Source organism: Felis catus, chromosome C2 (genome assembly GCF_018350175.1).
Source record: "Felis catus isolate Fca126 chromosome C2, F.catus_Fca126_mat1.0, whole genome shotgun sequence".
Classification (NCBI taxonomy): Eukaryota; Metazoa; Chordata; class Mammalia; order Carnivora; family Felidae; genus Felis; species Felis catus.
In genome coordinates this window covers 13351247-13374264 of record NC_058376.1, presented here as the reverse complement: position 1 = coordinate 13374264, position 23018 = coordinate 13351247, and the positions used below count along the sequence as shown (strand labels likewise).

Genomic DNA, 23018 nt, shown 5'->3' with positions numbered 1-23018 from the left:
CAACAAATGCAAATTCTAAAAATGTAGGGCACCTGGGTGGTTCAGTCTGTTAAGTGTCTGACTCTGGGTCAGGTCATGATCTCAGCCCTGCACTGGGCTCTAGGCTGTCAGCCCAGAGCCGCTTCAGATCCTCAATCTCCACCTTTCTCTGCCCCTCCCCCACTTGCATACCCATCTCTCAAAAATAAAACATTAGGGGCACCTGGGTGGCTCAGTCGGTTAAGCCTCCGACTTCGGCTCAGGTCATGATCTTGCAGTCCGTGAGTTCGAGCCCCACGTTGGGCTCTGTGCTGACCGCTCGGAGCCTGGAGCCTGTTTCAGATTCTGTGTCTCCCTCTCTCTCTGACCCTCCCCCATTCATGCTCTGTCTCTGTCTCAAAAATAAATAAACGTTAAAAAAAATTAAAAAAAAAAAAAGAAAAAAAAAAAGAAAACATTAAAAAAAGTTCTAAAAACGTGAATGTAAAATTCTAAAAATTTTAAAAATGAAATATATAGCATGCATTTATAAAGGATATATTCTGACCATTTATGAGTTAAAAAACTTACAAAGAATTAAGACAATTTATTATTACTGTTGTTCTATTTCCTTCTCTGTACCTTAAAGCAAAGAAAAGGAACGCAAAAAAGTTTATATATGGATCTTAAGAAAGTACAACAGTGAAAACTACTTCTCTGGTAATTAAAAGCTTGGAGAATCATATTTTCATGAAGCCTGAGCCAAAGCTAATATTCATTTAATGTACTGAATAGCACTTCTTATTTCAGCAGTAAGCAACTTGCCATAGAAAAAAACTCAGCCAACAGAGCACACAAGACAGATCAGCGTACCTTTTGATAAAATGCTCCATAATCTATATTTAAATTATAACTTGTTAAAAAAATTAAAATACAGACTATATCATAAAGTAGTATAACCATTCAAGCAAAAGACCAGCAAGAGAACCTCAACTGCTATCCATTATCTAAGAGACAGTGAAAAAGGTATTATGTTAATACATTTCAGGAAGAAAAGATGACTTGGGAAGAGGAGGGAACCAACATTTGTGAACTACTATGTACAAGGAAGATTTAAGTTTAGTGGTACATAAATTTATTTAGTTTCACATTAACAACTAACAGATTCTCTTATACCTGTTTTGAGATGATACTCAAAAGGGTTACATCTGTTTTGGATGATGCCCAGGGAATGGGTGTGAACTAAAATTTATAGATTTCATAGCTCACAATTCCCAATAGCATACTCATACCCTTAATAAAATGCTGCTTACTGATTAAATACATACCACATCATTAACTATGATGGGGAACACAGACAAAATATCAAACACGCATTTATGCCTGTCTATATGCATTGTTTTGACTCAGGAGTAATGATGAAACACATTGAATTTAAATTCCAGATGCCTACTGAAATTGAGGCAGACATGAGAATACGGATCTGGAACGCAAAAGATCCAGGCTAGAAACTGGAAAGTCACAGAATCAAAGCCATGAGTATGGGTGAGGAGAAATTTGTAGTTAAGAAAACAACCAAGAACATACAAACTAAGGTATACCAAAAATTCCTGTGTGGTACAGAGAAAGGGGTTGCAAAAATGAACACCAGGACAAACGCCAAAAATTAAAGGCATTTGGCATGGTCAAATGGTATTAAGAGGTGCAAACCAAACCTTGTTCAGTTTGACTATGAGGTGGCTGAAGAGATACGTTTCTGAAAGTGATTTCAAAGTCCAACTGGTAAAGTGGCAGGTGAGGAGGCAGAAATGCAGTTTTGGATCATTTTTCACTAATGTAATGAATCTCTGCGAGCTCAGAAATAGCAAACTAAGTGTCTCGTACACAGAGGAGGCAGAGCCCTGTTTCAGTGCTTTACAGATGACCACCCTTAAATATCTCTTATTTGTGAGCACTGTAATCCTTCTATAACATTTAAGTTTCTTTTTAGATGCTCTTTCCTTTACAAATGCCTTTCTTAAACCTTAAAGCTGTACATCTGTATTTATATAATTTATGAAGAAAAACACTACAGGCAGATATAGAAGTTTCAAAACTGGAGGTTTAAAAATTACCTTTTAAAAGCTCAGTGAATGTTAGCAATATTTTATTGACTTCTTCAAAGCACAAATTTATCCATCAGTCTACCTTTTTTTTTTTTTTTTTTTTTTGAGACAGAGCGCAAGGAGGGGAGGGGCAGAAAGAGAGGGGCACAGAGGATCTGAGGCAAAGTCTGTGTTGACAGCAAACAGACTAATGTGAGGCTTGAACTCACAACTGTGAGATCATGACCTGAGCTGAAGGTGGACACTTAACCAACTGAGCCACCCAGACACCCCTTTCAGTCTCTACTTTTGCAAAGCAAAAAGGTCCCTAGTATCCAGATCAATGCCTTCATTGGAAAAGGAGACTCAGAAATTATGCTGAAATCGATAGACTTTACTGTAACTATGAACACTGGCACTATGTATTTAAATAGAAACACCAATAGCCTTTATGATAGTTAAATATTGTAGTTCCATTTTACAGATGAGAACACTGAGGCACAAAAGTTCAAGAATAGCTAGAAGTCATAAAGCTAATTAAGTGGTAAATTCAATCTGTGGTCTACCACTGCCCAAAGCTCAAGTTCTTTCCAATAACTACCTAAGAATAAGCAAATTATTTAATTAATACTGTAATACATTACCCCAGTGGAATGAACAATACACAGATATTAAAGATGATAAACACTGTATGACTAAAAACATATACATATACACACATGCATGCATGGAGGAGACCCAAATGAGAAAGTAGACAAAAATATAATTGTTACGAGGAGTTGGACGCAAAAATTTTTTAGTAACAAAAAAAAAGTGACCTAGAGATAAAGGGATGTGCCCAGACAAGCAATAAGAGGCAATGTACTGTCCTTAACTGGATCTAGAGCGAAGCTGAAATTGAATAATCTTAGAAAACAAAGAGTTAACTGAATGTTGGCTGAGGAATCTCTCAGAAGCACACAAACTTGTGCTGACCTAAGACTCAGATTATACTTACTGAATGAATTTTTAAAAACAATAAATTTCTGTTTAAGTAATGATCAGAACACAAGATCAATAATCAACTGTCTGGGAAATCCTGGCTCCACCACTTGCTATAAGAAGTTGTTCCTTCATCTGTAAAATGAAAATAATAGCCTCTACATTTAGAGAAGTTTAACACAAACAACACATTTAAAAAGCACTTAATGCAGCACCTAGCACAAAGTAAATACAAATAGATGTTACCTATTATTACCACCACATATAATTTGGTTGAAAGGAGAAAACAATCCTGGAGATAATCCAAAGTAGTGTTTTTCAAACTGTGGGTTGAAGTACATTAGAATAGAAATATAAACAATGGATGTGACACAACTTTTTTAGTGGAACAGAGTAAAAAATTCAATAGCATTATGCACAGCAAAGGTAAGTACTATTTGGTGAAACTTCTTAGTTTTGGGTGTGCCCAAACACCTGACTCTACGTAAAATTTCAAGTCGTACCACGGGAGTGACGGTCAAAAAATGTGAAAGGCAAGGACTCAGAGAAAAATTATTTTGTTTCCAAATGAGGAAAATACAGCCCAAACTAACTGCTGTAACCTTTCAATAATAAACAGATTCCTTAAACCACGAACACATTTCTTACAAACTGCAGGAAAACAGCATCATCAAGTTAGAAAAAAAATTTCATATTTTTCAATCAAGTTTAGAATATGCAGTATATTCAGAGTAGAAACAAGGGCAGAGATAATTCAGGCTCTAGTTATTTCTGACCAACATCCAGTCTCAGCCAACAAGCCTCAAGAAAAAAAATCTATTGGCTGTATATAAAAGCCTGAGAACCATAAAATTCAGTAGAACTCCAACAAACTACTAGTGAAAAAGAAAAAAATCAGACGTTGTGGTATTCTGGAAAGAGTCAGAAAGACCTGGTTTTGATTCTGGGTCCAGCCATGTAACACAATTCTGGGCAGATTACGTAACCTCTGTAGGGCGCAGCGTCCTCCTATGTAAAAACGACATGGTGGTTATCTACTTCAGAGGTTTCAGTGAGAACTGAATTAGTTCTTGCACATGGAATGACTAGTGTTATCACCTGCAACAGGGCAGGTGCTCAATAAATATTCCTAGGAGCAGCACTCTCCCTACTATCACAGCCTATATTCACAATTAATGTAATCTGTCAATGAAAACAACTATGTCAAAGCAGCCAGAGGAAACCATGCAATTCTCTAATATAAAATAGCAGAAGCAGTAGGCTGATAAAGGTACAAGACCCCCTTGGAAGGCATCAGTTGGAAAAAAATACGTGCCAACAACAGACTGAGTTTGGCTTTTTGCCCTGTCACTAGCTAAATGACTATAAAAAATATAACTGTGCATGTAGTCTTGCAACATGCCTGATAGACAAAGTAGTCTACAAATTATTAAGAATCATTCATTAAAAACTCATTTCAATAAAGAATAGTTTCAGGAGAAGGTAAAGAATAAGAATATTTGGCCTGTGACACCTGTAGAATTCAGTTTGAGGCAGTCAAAGTAACAAGATACTCTGCTATTCACTAACAGTATAAACTTTGACAAATTTAGTTAACTTCTTTAAACTTCAAGGATTTTTAAACATGAAAAGGGGGATTAATAGTATACATTACATCTTATAAGGCTGTTAGGATTAAATGAGATAACATACAGACATCTCAACCTAGTAACTGACACATAAGTAGCTCACTAAATAAAGCTATACAATGTCTGAGAATCTTTGCATCTACGATTGCATTTAGAGAAAACTTCTCTGTGGTGATGGTACGGTAGTATCAAAGACTTTTAAAGCTGTATAGCACCTTAGTATCTAATCCAGTACTCACACCGAATTTAGAACCACTTTTATAGTACATCTGCAGTTCCCGCCTAGTGACATAAGGCTTAATAACTCATAACTAATCAGCTCCAGTGGTTACAAAAGCCTCCTGTGAACTAACCCTGAATCTCCCTTCTGATACCTTCCCTCTCCTGTTCCAATTCTGCACAATATTTATCTCTCTCATGATAAAATATTCGAAGGTAACTAAACCGACTTCCACCTATCTTCTTCAACTATTAAATGGTATTTCTTGATCTATTCTGGCTCTTTTTTTTTTAAATATTTGAGGGCAAGCAAGAGCGAGCGAGCGAGCGAGCAAGCACACAGGGGAGGGGCCGAGAGAGGAAGAAGAGAATCCCAAGCAGGTTCAGCGAGGTCTCACGACCCTGGGATCATGACCTGAGCTGCAATCAAGAGTTGGATGCTTAACCAACTGAGCCACCCAGGCGCCCCCTGGCTAATTTCTTTTAAGTATGATACCACCAAATGGACATCGTCCAGATATATTACTGTGTTAATGGAATCTAGTGTATTTTCTTAGTTTCCTATTTCTGCAAAAACACATTACCACAAACTTAGTAGCATAAAAGCAACACAAATGCATCTTGCAGTTTTGGAGGTCAGAATCTCTAGTCTGAATTGAGGTGATAGCAGGGCTACATTCCTTCTGGAGGCTCTAGGGCAGTATCTATTCCTTGGCTTTTCCAGCTTCTACAGGGTGCCTACGTAGACTCCTTTGGCTTACGGTCTCCTCCTCCATCTTCAAAGACAACGGGGTGGCATCTTCTTCCATCCTCCCTGACCTCTGTGTTTGCTGTCACATCACTTTCTGATTCTCCTTCCTCTTTTGTGTAAGGACCCTTGGGATTACATTGGGCTCATCTAGATAATTCAGGATAATTCACCCATCCTAATTAATATTCTTAACCTAATCAAATCTTCAAAGTCTCTTGTAACATATTAACAGGTTCCAGGATTCTGAAGGGGGGAGGGGGCTTATTTATGATCTCCAAAAACAGCAGTGCTTAATCCATTAACACATCTATAATCAACCAAAACCCTCAAACTGTTTCCAATGGAATCTCTCTCAAAACTAGATCTTCATGTTGACTTTATGTTGGTTTCAGACAGTCCTTTCAATCTACTCAGGCCATCTGGAAATAATTTTCTGCCATTTGATGTAGTAGCTACTCCAATCAGCTCGTAAATTTCATTAACGTGCTTTATATGCCTTCCTCCAACTCAATGTTTTTAAAAATAAGAACAGGACCTACTTGTGGGATGACCCTGATATTCCCTGGACACTGCCAGTCAGCTAAAATTCATTTAACACTCCATCCTGTCTATATTGTTCTAATTTATTCATAATGAAATCATGACAAATATCTTTCTGAAATATTTGGTTTACAGTCCTCACTACACAAAACACACTTCACAAAAGAAAAAAGATTAATGTATTCTGCTCTGAATTGTTAGTGAATCTGTTCTGACTCCTAGACTAGAAATTTCTAGTTGTTCATAAAACAAACTAACAACCATCACAGATGAAAGTTACTGGCATTGAGTCTACAATTTCTGGAATATGCCTTTTCCTATTTTTTAAAAAAGATCTGTCAAAGCAGTAAAAGAATCAGAAGATCATTCTAGTCTAAGTAATTCTTCTAACCTTAAATCCCTCAATGTTTTCTTTAGGAATCACTCAATGGCATACTTACCACTACCTTTTCTCCCCTCAACTTTAAAATATTTGCTTTCCTAACATTTATTTTATAATGAATTATATCGATTATACATGTAGTATTTCTTCCTTCCTATTATCACCTCCAAGATGACAAATTTTGCCTTAAGCTCCTGTTATTAATACTTAACTACAAACTTTAAAGAAAAATATGAATGCTTCCAAAAGGAAACACGTACACTTACAGGCTAGTATTCAAATCTTCCTCCTGATAGATGCAGATATCAAAGCATTTAATTCTAGTCTTTCTTCCTCTTCATTCGACTCAATGTATCAGACACATGAGCTTCAACCAAATCAAGTTAACTCCAACATAACTTGAATGTTTATTAGTAACATATAAACACTTTACAGAAGTACACATCAAATTTCCTAACAGAAGATAATTAGGAAAAAAAAAAAACTTTAAAATCCTCTTTTCTGCAAAGATGCTTTGTCTATCTAATTACAGCCTGAAGATAACTCTGTAAAAAAAAAATTCTTACTGCTGGAACAATTAGGAAAGGGATAGTTTACAGTTCCTTTTTACTTGGCATTTCACTTTATGCCTTTATATACACTTTACCAAATGTTTGTTGGAACTAATACTTTCGTAATACTGGGTAATTCAGGGGCACTTGGGTGGCTCAGTGGATTAATTATCTGACTCTTGGTTTTGGCTCAGGTCATGATCTCACAGTTTGTGGGTCTGAGCTCCATATCAGGCTCCGTGCTGACAACGTGGAGCTCACTTGGGATTCTCTCTCTCCCCCTCTCCTGCTCTTTCTCTCTCTCAAAAGCAAATAAATAAACTTAAAAAAAAAAAAATACTGGGCAATTCAACATGATGGGGGAGGAGTTGGGAGGTACAGAGGGTTGCAAAACCACCACACATTAAACAATGCCATTCTGCCAACTATGCCATTCTACCTGAAAGCAGAACACGTACAAGATGGTGAAATTGAAAAATATGTACAGGGAAGTAACTCAATTAACAAAGAAAACCCCAATAGCCGATTAATAAATACAGAAAAAAATTTCAACCTTACCAATAATCAAAGAAGTACAAAGTAAAACAAAGAGACACAATTCTTCAATTATCTAACTGGCACAAAGGTAGATCAGCATCAAGCAAAAGCGGCACTGCCCTCTGCTGATGAGACCTAATCGGTGAGCTTTAATTCCAGAAGGAAATTTAAACCTATGTACCAAGAACTAAAAAATGTCAGTATCTTTTAAACTAAGAATTCCACTTCTAGAAGTTTATCTAAAACAATAATCATTTGCACTCAAATCTTCCATGATTTGAAAATTAGAAAAAATATTAATGGTATTCAGTGGGATATTTTCTTTTATTTCCTAAACTTATATACTTGTATTAATATTAAAATTGAAATACTCAAACCCATTGACTTAAAAATGAAAAACTTTGTATGAAACAAAGTTTCTCAACTTTTGATTATAAATATAAGTAAATAAATAGAACCATCATTATCAGATACAGCTTATTCATTACTTAAACCTTGTCTTTGAAATTAACACTTATATCCAAGTCAATGGCTTGTAAATCTTTAATAAAGTTTTTCAAAATTATTAAAATATTTAAAAATCAATTTTAAATTTGTTCCTTTAAATCTTTATAATAAGGGATACCTTGTGGATACAAAACCCAAATTTAAGAAATCACTGTCTTTAGTATAGACTTTGTTGACCTTTGTGCATTAAACAAAGTATCCCTTTGGGGTGCCTTGGTGGCTCAGTCGGTTGAGTGTCCGACTTCGCTCAGGTAATGATCTCACAGCTCGTGAGTTCAAGCCCCGCGTCAGGCTCTGTGCTGACAGCTCGGAGCCTGGAGCCTGCTTCACATTGTGTCTCTCTCTGCACCAACCCACTCGCATTCTGTCTCTGTCTCTCTCAAAAATAAACAAACATTAAAGAAAGCATCTCTTTAATTACTGACATACACTTCACTGCCAAGCAAATTGTATTTACTTTCTATAAAGTCAAAAGTCCTTTGAAACCCAAATGATTAACCAATTTTCCACTTGCTTAGAGGAAAGTATACAGACAAGACAGTCTGGCATTAATATGAAATATTCTTAAGATGGAGCAAACTTACAAGGCTTTATTTTTTTTTTAATGTTTTATTTATTTTTGAGAGAGAGACAGACGGACAGACAGACCGCAAGTAGGGGAGGGGTAGACAGCAAGAGGGAGACACAATCCAAAGCAGGCTCCAGGCTCTGAGCTGTCAGCAAAGAGCCCAACGCGGGGCTTGAACTCATGAACCAGTGAGATCATGACCTGAGCCAAAGTCGGACACTTAACCGACCCCGACTGAGCCACCCAGGCGCCCCTACAAGGCTTTTTAAAACAAAGAGTCAGGAAAAAGAAACTATTGTCTCCCTGTTCCTACTGAGCAGTCTTTCATTTGACTTAAACACTACAAAATAGTTCCACTGATTTCTCTATAAAACTCACTCTTCAGATTTCTCATGATTCCTATCCAGATATTTTTACAAGTAACAATGCTGCACAAACTATTCTCAAGTTAAAAAAAATGTTCATACTTTTCCTACATTGCTTTATCTTACTACATCCTACATCCTCCTACAAACACTCCAGCTTTTCTCCTAGTTCCAGAATTTAGAGAAATGCACTACAAAATACACATGTAAGTGCAAATGAAAACTGTTAACATTAAATACAAAACCACTTTTAACTACTTATATTTCTATGTGAATTAAGAAAACAGCATATAGCAAACAGTTTAAACTTCATATGTTGTATTCCCCACTTTTTAATTCTATCACCCACCCCTATTTGTTAATATTTCCTGCTGGCAGAACAGATTTTCTAAGCAGTTAATTTCTGACAACTTATTCTATACAATATGCCCTAATTTATTATTCTTCGTTTAAGACTAACTCTCCTACAATTTCCAAGGGTCCACCTTTCACTCAAACTTTTAAGTTTTAAGTTGGTCGGCTGGCCAGCCAGCCAACCAGCCACTCAAACTTTTCACTTTACAACCAAAGCTGCCTCTCTTTAGCAGGGCTTTTAACCCATTCAGTTCCAGCTTAGGACAACAGGTCATTTTTTTTTAGTCCTTACCTACATTTTGGTTCACTGAACTGCAATCAATCCTCCACTTCTTCCTTTTCACTTGACCAAGAAACAGCCAGGTGGCAATTTTGGGAAATGGCAAGTATTTTATCCATGGCACTGCTCTATTTTACTAGCACCAATGCCAGATTTCAAAATTACTTTTACTGTGCCTCACTAGTGAACTTTATGTCTTCCCTCCCAAAATTGGCCAGAAAACATTTTTGTGAATTAAGTATTTCTTCCTAGACTTCAATAGAAGAAATAAAACTTGGTTCCTGGATATAAAATCATTTGATTAGAAGAAAAAATAAAAATTACCCATAATTTACATATTTTATTTATAATCAGTTATTTCCACAAAGTTGTCATGACTAGATTTATGCACAAGCATGGGACTAAAATTAAAAATGTTAGCATTTAAAAAATCCCCAAACCAATTTAAAATTTAAATAGTGATTATAAATTAGTAAAAGAAACATACATGTCTAAAAGCATATCTTAAATTTTAAACATGGATCATCTATGGATGACTTAAAAACTTACCAAACTTCATTATTCTTAAATTTTTACAAATCCTTCCAAAAGTATACATTATAGTACACTCACTACCATGCTTCAAATGTACAAAAGCTGTTTAGCGAGCCCTCTCTCCTCATAAACACTCCAGTAGACAAAAATTAGCTGCTCAAAAGCCTTCAGAGTAGCCAGGTGGGACTATGGACTGAGCTCAGATGGGTACTTACAGTACTCCGTCATATCTCAGAAATGCCATTCTATACGGTGTGACTGTGGTCAATTCACACCATCTCTTCAGTTTCCTTACCTTTAAAATGGAAAGAATGCAAAGATACCCATATACAACTCCTAACCCATTAGCTGACATCTGGCTGGTAGTTAATGGGCAAATGCAGGAATCATTTCCTGTCCTTCCTGTGAACTGTTCCCACTGGGTAACTTCTTAAAAGAGCATGTAAAAACTAAACATATCTTATAAAACAAACTTAGGATTCAAGATCAACAAAATAATTTACAGAGGCACTCAGTAGCTAAAAAATATTGTTTTCAATTGAGAAAAAATCAGATCAAGCAACAAAACAATGAAAATGGGTTAAAAACTAACATTTTTCTATTTTTTACAACAGGTCTGAGATATGATTCATATACTATAAAGCTCACTCCTTTAAAGTATACAATCCAGTGGTTTTTACTATATTCCAGAGTTGGGCAACCATTAGCCCTATTTTGTTTTAGAGTACTTTAATCCCCTCCCAAAAACTCCATATTCATTCCTCCCCACCACCAACGAATTTTAATCTACTATCTCTATGAGTTTGCCTATTTAAAAATTTTTTTTAAATGTTTATTAACTGGGGGGGTGGGGGTGGGGGAGCAGAAAGAGAGGGAGACACAGATTCGAAGCAGGCTCCAGGCTCTGAGCTATCAGCACAGACGTGGGCTCGAACTCATGACCTGAGCTGAAGTCAGACAAACTGAGTCACCCAGGCACCCCATGCCTATTTTTGACATTAAACAATAATAAAGGCCTTTATGAAGATTCAAACATATCTCCAATGAACCCCAAAGTTGGCTGTCCTTTCCAAAGTGATTTACCATTCAGCATCTCTTAATTAAGGTGAATGAGGTGATACATGGCCATTAAAGTTTAGAGAGTATTTTATGTTTCCTCAAGGCTTAAAAGGTATATTGCTGTAAATTTTCCCATTATAGACTTTCTTTCAGCAGGGTCTTAGAATTCCACTTCAGCTAAAACTCAGCTCTGACAAAAGGAGGAAATAAAGTGGAATACTCATGATAAAATGAAAACAGATATATTAAAAATTTTGCAGAGGAAGACTTTATATAGAGGTGGTCAACTATTGGTCTTTCAGGTAACAGCAGGACAATGGGAGAAACCAATACAGGGCAACCAATAGTGGGTGAATTGTCTCTAAAGCCTCTAAATACAAAAACTGACTGAAATTATTTTACCATTACTAAACACTGGCAATTCTACGTAACATCAGGGACAGAATATTTCTTCCCCTAAAATAAGTTGTTGACTGAGATGCTTAAGTTTAAATCTACTGCTGTGGTTACTGCTGAATTTTAACAATATAGAAGCATCAAATCTGTACATTTTTATTACATTTCTTTTAATAAGCAATCTATTCTTAGTGGAAATTTATTAGGAAACCCTCCAGTTATGTGGTCAGTGCCCAAAACATGCAGATTCACCACAACTGTGAATTCACATTTGGAGAGTCACTACAAAGAAATTTCGTATAGCTTATGCTCAGGCTCAGTTTGTTTCTCCAATCCTGTGGTTCCTATATATGAGTGTGTGTTTAAAGATTAAAGAGTTACATTCAAAATAAGATAGCTGAGCGCAATTCTTCTTTCTTGAAATATTTTTTTCTGGTATAAATATTTACTAATAGCCAGGATAGGCCCTGAACAAAGGTATAATGGAACATAAAGCTTGAAGATCCATGAACAAAAATCATGGAGGTCATTATTATGCAACAAAATATAAGGAAGCAGACATTTACACCTAATTTGAAGAATGTTTAACTAATAGAAATCTATACTGAATTTTTTGGTGGAAATATTTTAGTGAAAAAATTTTTTTGACTGAGGAGACATTTCAAAGTCATTATAGTCAATGCTGAAAAAAGACATGGGTACTACTGTGATTTCTAGAATGTATTGTGAAGTGGGTTTTTTTCTAAATTTGTACCAAAAGTGACTTATGTTTAAGACTCCCTAACCAGTGTATGTGTGTTGCTTTATGTACAACTTTTCGTAATTAAAACCAATAAAAAGTGTTCTTCATTCAATTATGGGTGAAGGTAAGATTGATGAATCTGGCTACAACTGTTTACTGAACACAAATATGTGAAGATCACCTTGACAGTCATTGGCAAATATGCAGAAATAAGGCTTGAAAGGAAACTGGAATATAATAGAAAGTCAATATTATGACAGACCAGTAAATAGGTAAGTTTTTCTACTTTTTCCCAAAAAAAGTGCTGATGCAATTTAAAAATATTAACTCCTTTTTTCCACTATAACATTTATTTGCAACTGGCATAAAGTTCAAGTTTCTTTTTTTGGCCAATCTCATGATTACTTCTGCATGAAGTAATTCTGTTGTAGAAAAGGTCTATATTAAAAAGAAAGAAAGAAAAATTGTGCTTTGGTGGCAAATAAGCAAGGCATGCCATTGTTCTATAGTTTCTTCCAACTAGGATTACTGACCCACATGGATTTATACCAAATTCACCAATTATCCAAACAATGATAACAAACAATGATATCCAACAAATGATAACTCCGAGCGGAACTTGTATGGCTCTCTACTTTTCACTGAGCCCTGCCATCTCCCCAGCCCTGATGCCCAACTCCATCACAACCTTAGCATGGGGGTGCCTGGATGGCTCAGTCAGTTAAGCATCTGGGTTCTTGATTTCGACACAGGTCATGATCTCATGGAGACTACTTAAGATTCTCTCTCCCCCTTTCCCTCTGCTCCTCCCCCACACATGCTCGCTCTTTTTCAAAAACAAAAAACCATGGCATCTAACCCTTTTTTTTTTTTTTTGGAATATTTATTTTGAGAGAGAGAGAGAGAGAGAAAGTGCAGAAGCAGCAGAGAGAGGAAGACAGAGAATCCCAAGCAGGCTCCACACTGTCAGCACAGAGCCCAATGCAGGCTTGAACTCACAAACCATAAGATCATGACCTGAGCCAAAACCAAGTCAGCCACTGAGCTGACTGAGCCACTCAAGTGCCCCTTAGCTTCTAATTCCTAACTTCACTCCAGCGTTACAGTAGATTTCTTGCTGACTTCACTACTAACCTGCACAATGTGCTTCACTGGAATATCAAAGTTTCTATATTTTTCTATGCCTTCGCAATCACCAATAAGGAGCTCTAGCTATAAAGCAATGAAATGTAATCAATAAACCATGAAAATATTTAACAGGACGAAGGTGACCAGGATATAATAAATTATAGTATTGTTTGTGAAATCTTAATAGTTCTCAAAGTCGTTGACAGTGCACTTTTAATTACATGTAGTATTAGCAAAAATGCAAACATGTCTCTTCAAATCTAAGCTTTCTTTTTCTAAGTTTATTTATTTTGAGAGAGAGAGAGAGAGAGAGAGAGAGAGAGCGAGCGTGCACCTGCATTTGCACACAGTGGGCCAGGGGCAGAGAGGAAAGACAGAATCCTAACCAGGCTCGATGCCATCAGCGCAGAGCCTGATCCAATGTAGGGCTCAAACTCATGAACTGTGAGATCTCAGGAACTGTGAGATCATGACCTGACCCAAGATCAAGAGTCAGACGCTTAACCTACTGAGCCACCCACGCACCGCCCCTCCCAAGTTTAACCTTTCAAGATATTTTTAAGGCCTAGTCTAACACAAGCCTAACTACTACCAAATTCTCCCTTTTCCTGTTCCATCAAAATAGAATATTAATCAACCAATGTTACCAAAAATTTGAACTGGTAATAGGTAAGCTGCTTATTCTATATACCTATATAGGTATATAGCATATACCTATATGCTATATATAGCATAGCTTGTTTTTAGCTCATTAAAGTTGTATGCTTGCGAGGTGGGCTAAAAAAAAAAAAATCCAGCATATTATCTCAACAAATGTTATGAATAATATTAAAAGTTCATTGTTTATGTAACAACTTTGTTCCTACCATGTTATCAAGGTATACTTAAAATGAGATTTCAGTGTGTGCAGATATTTACAGAAACGTTACCTGGAGTGCTGAAGTAAAGTATATTCACTTGTGCTCCATGGCAGAGAACCACCTACAATTTGTATCTGGTAAAAAAAAAACATTTCCCCACCCCTGCCAAATACCAACTACCATTTTGTCAACTTTCTGTCAGGAATTTGGTTTCACAAGACTTATAAGTCAACTTTTCCATCATTCCAAGTTCTCTCTGATTCAGTTCCTTAATCATGTGTCCATGTCATTTTTAATGAAACAAAATACTAAGCAAAATTCTAGACTTTTAGGGCAGGGGATATTTTCAACAAGAACGTCAGTGATAAATGCTGCAACAGAAAGCTCCGAAAAGCCAGCTTCCCTCCACGCACTATAAGGCCGGATTTTTACTGTTGTTGGAGATAAGCAACTCACTGAGGGTCAAGAAAGAGCAGAAGAATACAATGATAACTTTAACATCTAAAACTCGTGTGGTAATAGCATAACATGGTCAAATGAAGGAAGAGAAACCTCCAGTTTTACTTCAACTATTGCCCTGGTTCTCTGTATCTCTTCCACACAGTACGAATCTTGTGTCAACTCTTTTGTCCACTGCTTTAGATAAAACTCTCCAAGAAGAAAGGAATGATCAAAAACAACTAAAGACTAATATTACGGGTTAGAATGATAACAACAACAAGGTATCTTTATCATATGATTTAAATTCTGGAAGACAGAGGCACCTGAGTGGCTCAGCAGGTTAAGCATCCAACTTTGCCTCAGGTCACATCTCACAGTTTGTGGGTTTGAGCCCCAACCCCACGTCAGGCTCTGTGCTCACAGCTCAGAGCCTGGAGCCTGCTTTGAATTCTGTGTCTCCCTCTCTCTCTGCCCCTCCCCCACTCCCACTCTGTCTCTCTCTCAAAAACAAACATCAAGAAAAAAATTTTAATAAATAAATTCTGGGGTGCCTGGGTGGCTCAGTCAGTTAAGCGACCGACTTCAGCCCAGGTCATGATGTCGCAGTTCGTGGGGACAAGACCCACATCGGACTGTGTTGACAGCTCAGAGCCTGGAACCTGCTTTGGATTCTGTGTCTCCCTCCCTAATGTTTTAAATAAACATTAAAAAATACATACATACATACATACATACATACATAAATTCTGGGAAGACAAACACACCTAATAATTAATAGGTACAATACTCCATACACAAAACTTTCCAGTGGGAAAAGGAAGGAGCGACAAGTTCCCCACTGAGATGTGGAACTCAACTCTTCAGGATAACATGGTGGTTCTAGAAAGCCCAGTGAATAAGTGTACCAACATAAATTCATAAAGTATTCATAAAGCTTAATTTGTCTGATCTTAAAGATAAAAATGAATGTTAAAGTTCTCATATTTTCTTCCTGAATTCCCAACATATCATTATATGCATACCACTTCAGTATCTCAGTATCTCAGGGCTGTAGTTCTCTAAAAATAATCTGAGGATCCCTGGGGGTCTGAGTTCCTTTCAGTGGTCAATGAGGTAAAAACTGGTTTCATTTTAATACTAAGACATTTCTTGCCCCTTTCATTCATTTTCTCACAAGTGTACCGCAAAAGTTTTCTAGAGGCTACCCTGACGTGTGTAATTGCAAGAGATTGAACTTCTAAAGAAGTACATATGAGAACCCAGGTTTAAAAACCAAAGTTTAAATGAGATTTGCAAAAATGTGAAACAATGTCACTCTTCTCATTTTTGTTTCAGAAATGTTATTTTTCATTAAAAATGTTATTTTTGTTAACATCTAATGATTTGTTATATTTAATAAATGCATTTTTCAGATTAAATATCTAAAATGGTAAATACCTCCAAAATATATATGATATATCATCCACAAATATAAGAGTTCTCTGTGGTCCTTACCTTTTAAGAGCAAAAGAAGTCAAAATGCAAAGTTTGAGAATAGCTGCCCCAGAGAAACTCTTATATATGAAGACATGTTAAAGAAAGTTCACTGTCATGGGGCGCCTGGATGGCTCAGTCGGTTAAGCGTCTGACTTCGGCTCAGGTCATGATCTCACGGTTTGTGAGTTGGAGCCCCGCGTCAGACTCTGTGCTGACAGCTCAGAGCCCGGAGCCTGCTTCTGATTCTGTGTCTCCCTCTCTCTCTGCCCCTCCCCATTAATGCTCTGTCTGTCTCAGAAATAAATAAACATTAAAAAAAAAAATTAAAAAAAAAAAGTTCACTGCCAGCAATGAGAAACAACTTGAATGTTCATCAACTGGGGAACTAGATAAATAAAATACGGTTTACTCAAATGACAGCATCCTCCCCAGCAGTTAAAATGAAATCTTAATATATAATATTAGTAAAGTTTAAGGAAAAACACAAATATGTACAATATACCACTCAGGCATATCAAAACACAGAATATTACATATTGCTTATGTACCAGAGATTGATACTAAATTCACTTTGATTGCCTCTGGAGGAGGAAAGGGCTTTAACTTTTAATATTTTAAAATTTAAATTAAAACCACTTATTAGGGCTCCTGGGTGGCTCAGTCAGTTGAGCATCTGACCCATGATTTCAGCTCAGGTCATGATTCCAGGGTCGTGGAACTAAGCCCTGCATCAGGCTCGGGCTCCGTGCTGAGCATGGAGCCTGCTTAAGATCTCCCTCTCCCTCTGCCCCTTCCCCAGGCTGGCTCCGCAGGCACATGTGCACACACACTCTCTCTCAAAAACAAAAAACAAAAAACCCCACAACACTTATAATATTAATATTTACAACTGTCCATTCTTACTGCTATATCTTCTCTGTACTTTTTAATACTTTAATTAAAAGTCTCAAAATCATAGATGCTGCCAAAAAAAAAAAAGTGTGAGATCTACTCTTTTGGAATTAGACAAGATTGGTTAATTTTTTTTTTTTTTTAACGTTTATTTATTTTTGGGACAGAGAGAGACAGAGCATGAACGGGGGAGGGGCAGAGAGAGGGGGAGACACAGAATCGGAAACAGGCTCCAGGCTCCGAGCCATCAGCCCAGAGCCTGACACGGGGCTCGAACTCACGGACCGCGAGATTGTGACCTGGCTGAAGTCGGAGGCTTAACCGACTGCGCCACCCAGGCGCCCCTAGACAAGATTGGTTAAAGGCTAAAATGTAATCAATAGATTTAAAAAATCCAATCCATAACTCTTATTCATTCAACAAACTTACAACATACCAAACTCTTCACATTAAGGAGTATATAAGCATAGCAGAAAACAATGAAGTACCAGCTATAATTGGCCACTCACTTTTTTCACTTACCTTTTTTACAACCCCTACAAAGTGTCTCACCATAAAAGTCCTGTTTAGTGGGTGTCTTTAGTAACTTCATCTTTTATCTTCCTTCCTGTATCAGAGATACTGACCTCTTTTACCTGTGATCTGTACCCTTCCTTTTATCCACAATTTTGTTCTAAGCAAGCCCTCATGTTGCTTTAAACTATGCTTCTCTACACTTCCACTCTCCCAACATGCTCAAGCTTCTACTAGCATCTAAGACACCAGGGCCTGAATGTCACTTATTAAGGCTAAAACCTCATATATGCTATATATGAGCATACAAACGGCCCAGCACCAGTGCCTTCTATACTGTTAATTGCTCTTTCCCTTCATGTCCTTAAATCCCTCATAACCAAAATTCTAAAAGACTACATTTGTTTCCTTATCTCCATCACCATTCAACCTTAAACTTCAGATCCCATTACTCTCAAATTTTAGTTGCTTTTTTCTTAAGTCTTAACCTGTAACCTCTCCCCTGGTATTATACATATTATCTGTAGGCAGCAATTATGATGAGAAGATGTGCACTCAAATCCCAGCTCTGCCATTAGCTAACAGTATGCCCTTGGGCCAGTTATTATTTAACTTCTTTGAAAATCAGTTTCCTCATCTATAAATGGATGTCTGTGCAAAGCTGTGGGAATATTGTTAGATATGTATATATAAAATGCCTGATATGCCAGAGATGCTTATTAAATATTAATTCTTTTCTCTCCCCTCTCAATTTCCTCCAGGGCACATCTGAGAGTGACTTCCAGATGTCTCCCTCTATTCATTGGTTGCTTCCAAGTTTGAGTCCTACATGCCCAACTGCTTGCCAGAAATTTCCACATGACTTTTCCACTCAATCTCAAACCCAACCTGTTCAAAAACCAAACATATTTCCCCCTCCACCAAGTATGCTTTTGATGATTGCTTGACTTGCGTTAGTAGCATCACCACTCTCCCAGCACCTAGAATGTTGGGGGCAAAAGGTGCTTATAAGCCTACGAGATGGCAAGGTCCATGGATTCCTCTGGCCCATATCCTTTTCCTGCTCTCCATGCCAAACTCTACTTAACTCGACCTTAGTCCTGAAAATGTCAATCTTCCTCAGATATCTGCCTTTATAACATACACTACAAATCAAGCAGTTTTCTTGATTGTATCACACTACTTAAAATCTTCAGTTTATCCACAGCCCCAAAACGGAATTCAAACACATTAGACGGACATGAAACTTGTCAGGCACCAAATTACTTAACCATCTTTACTTTCCCGTAGCCTCTGGAACCAAACTACTATACTGTTCACTTATTCCTGAGCACTGTTGTCCCTCAATCACTACTTCCTACACCTTCTGAAATTCTGAAACTGACATCAACCTTTTCTTCCCAAGTCTTCACTTGCCATCCCACAGTACTTTTAAAGAGCCCCAAAGAAGCTGTTCTATCACATATTAAAGTTATTTGCCAAAGTCTTGTGTTCTCTATTACATTAGGCTCCTAGGGGACAGAGATCCTTGGTAGTGCCACAGTATTTAGGACACAGCTTTTGTAGCTGAGCACGCACTCGAAAGTTTGTAAAATTAAGGTAAGATTGGGGAGATTTGAAATTACAGGGAACTAACCAATAACATTTCATGAATGGGGAGAAAAAACTGAGAAGCACTACAAATCAAACAGGCAGGCGCAAGACGATGGATTTTAAAATCAGACTAATTTCTCCAGAAGGAAGTTTCTTCAGAAGAAAGATGGAATTGGCAACACACACCTAACATAATGTAATTTGCAGTTCATGAAGACTAGGAATGGAAATAAAAATTGAGCTGAAAAATGTACCAAGATAGGAAAATTCTCATTTTGTATATTTTAAAAAGGTTAAAATACCATTTCCCTTTTTCGAAAAAGCAGTATCATACCTAATTTTGGTTTTTCAAAGTAAAAACTAATCACACTTTTCCAGAACTAACGTAAGATATTTTGCTTCTTAATGTGCTCAATGTCAACTTCCATAATGCCTAACTCACAATTAAGTACTTCCGAACTTAAGAATACTCTAAAAAATCCCCTTTTTCATTAAAAAGAGTCCATAAGATTTTATCTGAGGAAATAAATATTTACAATCTTTAAAAAACTGTTGTACCATTTATACAAATCCTCATGCCTCCTTTGCCTCCTATGGTGAGGGGAGGAGGAAAGAATACAGACTCTCTGCCCTCATGGAGTCAACATTTCAGTGAATTTTGCCTTCAGGAAACCAAGTCAACTTCCAAACCTGAAATCTTTGGAGTAGCATCACAAATTCTCTAGCCATCAAATATTAGGAAATATTATTTCGTTATTTTGAAAATCATCACACTGTCCAACAGCAGTTGCCACTACAGTTAAGACATTTTTTGTACCCAATAGTTGAAGACAAATCATCTAGAGGATAATCTGTAAGGCAATGAAAGGTCCTAACTGCAGTGTTACTGGAGGGTCGCATATTACCGCACGGCAAATCTAGAAGAAAAGTTATCGCACCTTAATTCTGTTACAAGTGAAATTACAAAATCTTATCGTGAGATGCATCGAGTTTTCAATATATCAAGACATCTAGAGCTACAGTACTCCATCTGACTTTTTCAATGTTGGGTTCCTCTTTAGTGTTTGGAAAAGGAAAATAATCCAAGTCAACACAAGACAACAGTTTCCATTCGGTAATTGTATTTTAAATTATCAATGGTCAAGTCCCCTCCCCCCAAACCGATTTTGATGAAGAGGGTGTGTGGACTCTACGCTCCAAAAACAGCACCTGGAACGGCTGGAGATAAAACTATAGAGCTTCAAGGCGGCAGGCAGCTTTGTTCCCGGTTTTGGGAGGTTTTCACATGTAAATGTTCCCCTAGAAGGGAGCCGAGGATTAACTACCTCGACCGGACTGCGAGGGTGGGAGACTAGAGGCCAAAGCCGGCTTTCTACCGGACTAAGGCGGGGCAAGTACTCTCCCATTCAACTTTTTAGGTGTCACGTTGGGGCCAAAGAGCCCATTACAAGGACTGTGTTCACCACTCGAAATCAGGAGCCACCCCTCTTCATTTGGGGACCCCAATTCCCAAGTGTGTGAATCTTGAGAGAGGGGGGATGAACACCCTCTCCGACTCCTCCTCGACCCGGGATCAGAGTCCAGTCGCCGCCGCGCCGGGGCCTGAGCAACAGGAGAGCGGAGGCCGCCGCTCCGCCAGCCCGGCGACCGGCAGATGCTCCCGCTCCCCCGCCCCCAACCCCACACGCCCGCCCGCGCTTCTTTCTTAGCCCCTTGCGGACGCCCGGCACTGCGAAGCCAGTAACGGGCTGGGAGCAGAAAGCGAGAGCGCCGGGACCTGAAAGAGGGCGAAGTTGGAGGCACCAGCGCCGACGCGGGCTGGGGGAGGCCGGAAGGGGGCGAGGGGGGCAACCCGAGGTCGCTGCCCGGGGGTGGGCGATGGGGGAGGGGTGTGGGGTCGGTTCCCGTGGCCGCCGCGACCTCTCCCGGGCCGCAGGCCTCTCCGCGCAGGCCCCGCCGCCCCGGAACCGGGGCAGGAAGCGTCCCCACCCCGACCACAGCTTTAAACCTCCGGCGGCGGGAGAAACGGAGTCCCGGCTCCCGCGGCAGGCCCGGCACCCCCGCGCCCCGAGCACTCCTCACCTCCTGGTTGAAGGCGTTGACGGCGTCCATGTTCGCGCTGCGGCGGCGGCTGCTCCGGGCCCGCCGGTCACATAGACCTCGCGCCGCGGCGGAGCGGGGCCGGGGAACCGGCCGGGCCTGAGGGGCGGGGGGGTGGGGGGGCGACGAGCGGCGGAGCCAGAGGCCGGGCAGGAAGAGGCTGCGGCCGAGGCGGCGGGGCGGGCGGCAGAGGCGGAGGGTGGCGGGCCCCCTCTCAGTCCCGTTCGGAGGATAAGGAAAAGGAGGCGGCGGCGGCGCTGGGCTCCAACATGTCCGTTTGGTGGTGGCGGCTGCGCTCTGCGTCTCGCTGACACGGCCCCCCGCGCCCTCACGCACTGGCCCACACTGGCCCGACCGGCGAGCGGGCGGGCCTCTCTCTCCCTCTCGCCAGCGGGATGGCGGCAGCGGCCCGAGTCCACGCCGCGCGGGGCACCCTGGGACGGCTCGGGCCTCCCAGCGCTTCCTGTGCCCGGCTCCCGCCCCGCCCCGCCCCGCCTCGGGCGCGCTGGCCCCGCCCCCGCCCCGCCTCCGCCCCGCGCGCCGCGCGCCCTGCTGCTGGCGCGTGACGCCGGGACGCCGGGCGCTTTCCCGCCGGCGGTGGCGGCGGGCCCAGGAGACTGTTTGGCACTGAAGCTGGGCCCCGGCGAGGGCGCGGGAGAGCGCGGGATCCCAGAGTCGGGAAGCTGGCACCGAGAGGGCCAGCGCACACGCGCGCCCCTGCCCGACGCGGCGTTCGCGGGTGCGTTTTCGTGCCATTCTACCCATGCGGGCCCTGCAGCCGGCCGCGGCTGGCGGGCGGACACAGACCCGCTAGCTTTCCGCTGGCTGGAACAAAGGGCGCAGGATTTAACCTCAGCCCGCTGAGCGTGCATTTGCAGGCGCCCGTTCAGCCTCTGCCTGCGCAGCCCTGTATCTGCTCTAACTGTGCGAGAGTGAAGCCCCGAGAACGACGTGCAGGCACTGGATATCCACGCAGGCCTGAAGGAACCCGTGTTCAGCTTGTGCCGCGACAGGAGTGGATTCTCTAAGCCTTGATATCGATTCCCCAAACAAACGTTTCCTTTTTGGTGGAAACCCTTTGCTCTGGCTCACTTACCTTGAGTACCAACTGTCTGCTGGCCACTGAGCTAGGTTCTGGGGTTATGGAAATAAAAGGCAATTTTTCTGCCAGCAGACAACTCAGTTTAGTGGGGAGGACAGACACATGAGCAGATAAGAACTAAAACATGATAAGTATTAGGGAAGAGACCCAGGGGAACAAAAAAGAAAGCTATTCATCTGACTAGAAGTCCAGAAAGGCTTCTCAGAGGAAGTGGCACCCAAGCTACATCTGGAAACTGCAGCAGCGGTTGGAGAAGGCCCTGTGGACTGACTGAACCTGATGAATACTTTGACATCACCAAGGAGGACCAGCTGGAGCTTAGGGAGTGGGGTGGACTGAGAGAGTGACTGAGACCAGGTCCTGAAGAGCCTCCGTGCCCTGCCGAGGAGTTTGGATTGTGTACCCGAGGCAGAAGGGAGACCTGGAAAAGTTTTAAGAGGAGGGTGGCGTCGTGCAATGTGCTCTTTCAGAAGAAGGG

At 40.1% G+C, this 23018-nt stretch overlaps 1 protein-coding gene across 3 annotated transcripts in view; it reads right to left on the bottom strand.

Moving 5' to 3' along the window:
• SCAF4 (SR-related CTD associated factor 4) overlaps positions 1 to 21924 on the bottom strand; it is a 65035-nt gene extending 43111 nt beyond the window's left edge. For all 3 annotated transcript variants that reach the window (XM_023238818.2, XM_023238820.2, XM_023238819.2), the window contains exon 1: positions 21421 to 21924. In XM_023238818.2, the coding sequence (XP_023094586.1) occupies positions 21421 to 21450 (30 nt within the window). In that variant the 5' untranslated portion in view covers positions 21451 to 21924. The remainder of the gene's footprint in view (positions 1 to 21420) is intronic.
• Positions 21925 to 23018: the final 1094 nt, after the last annotated feature.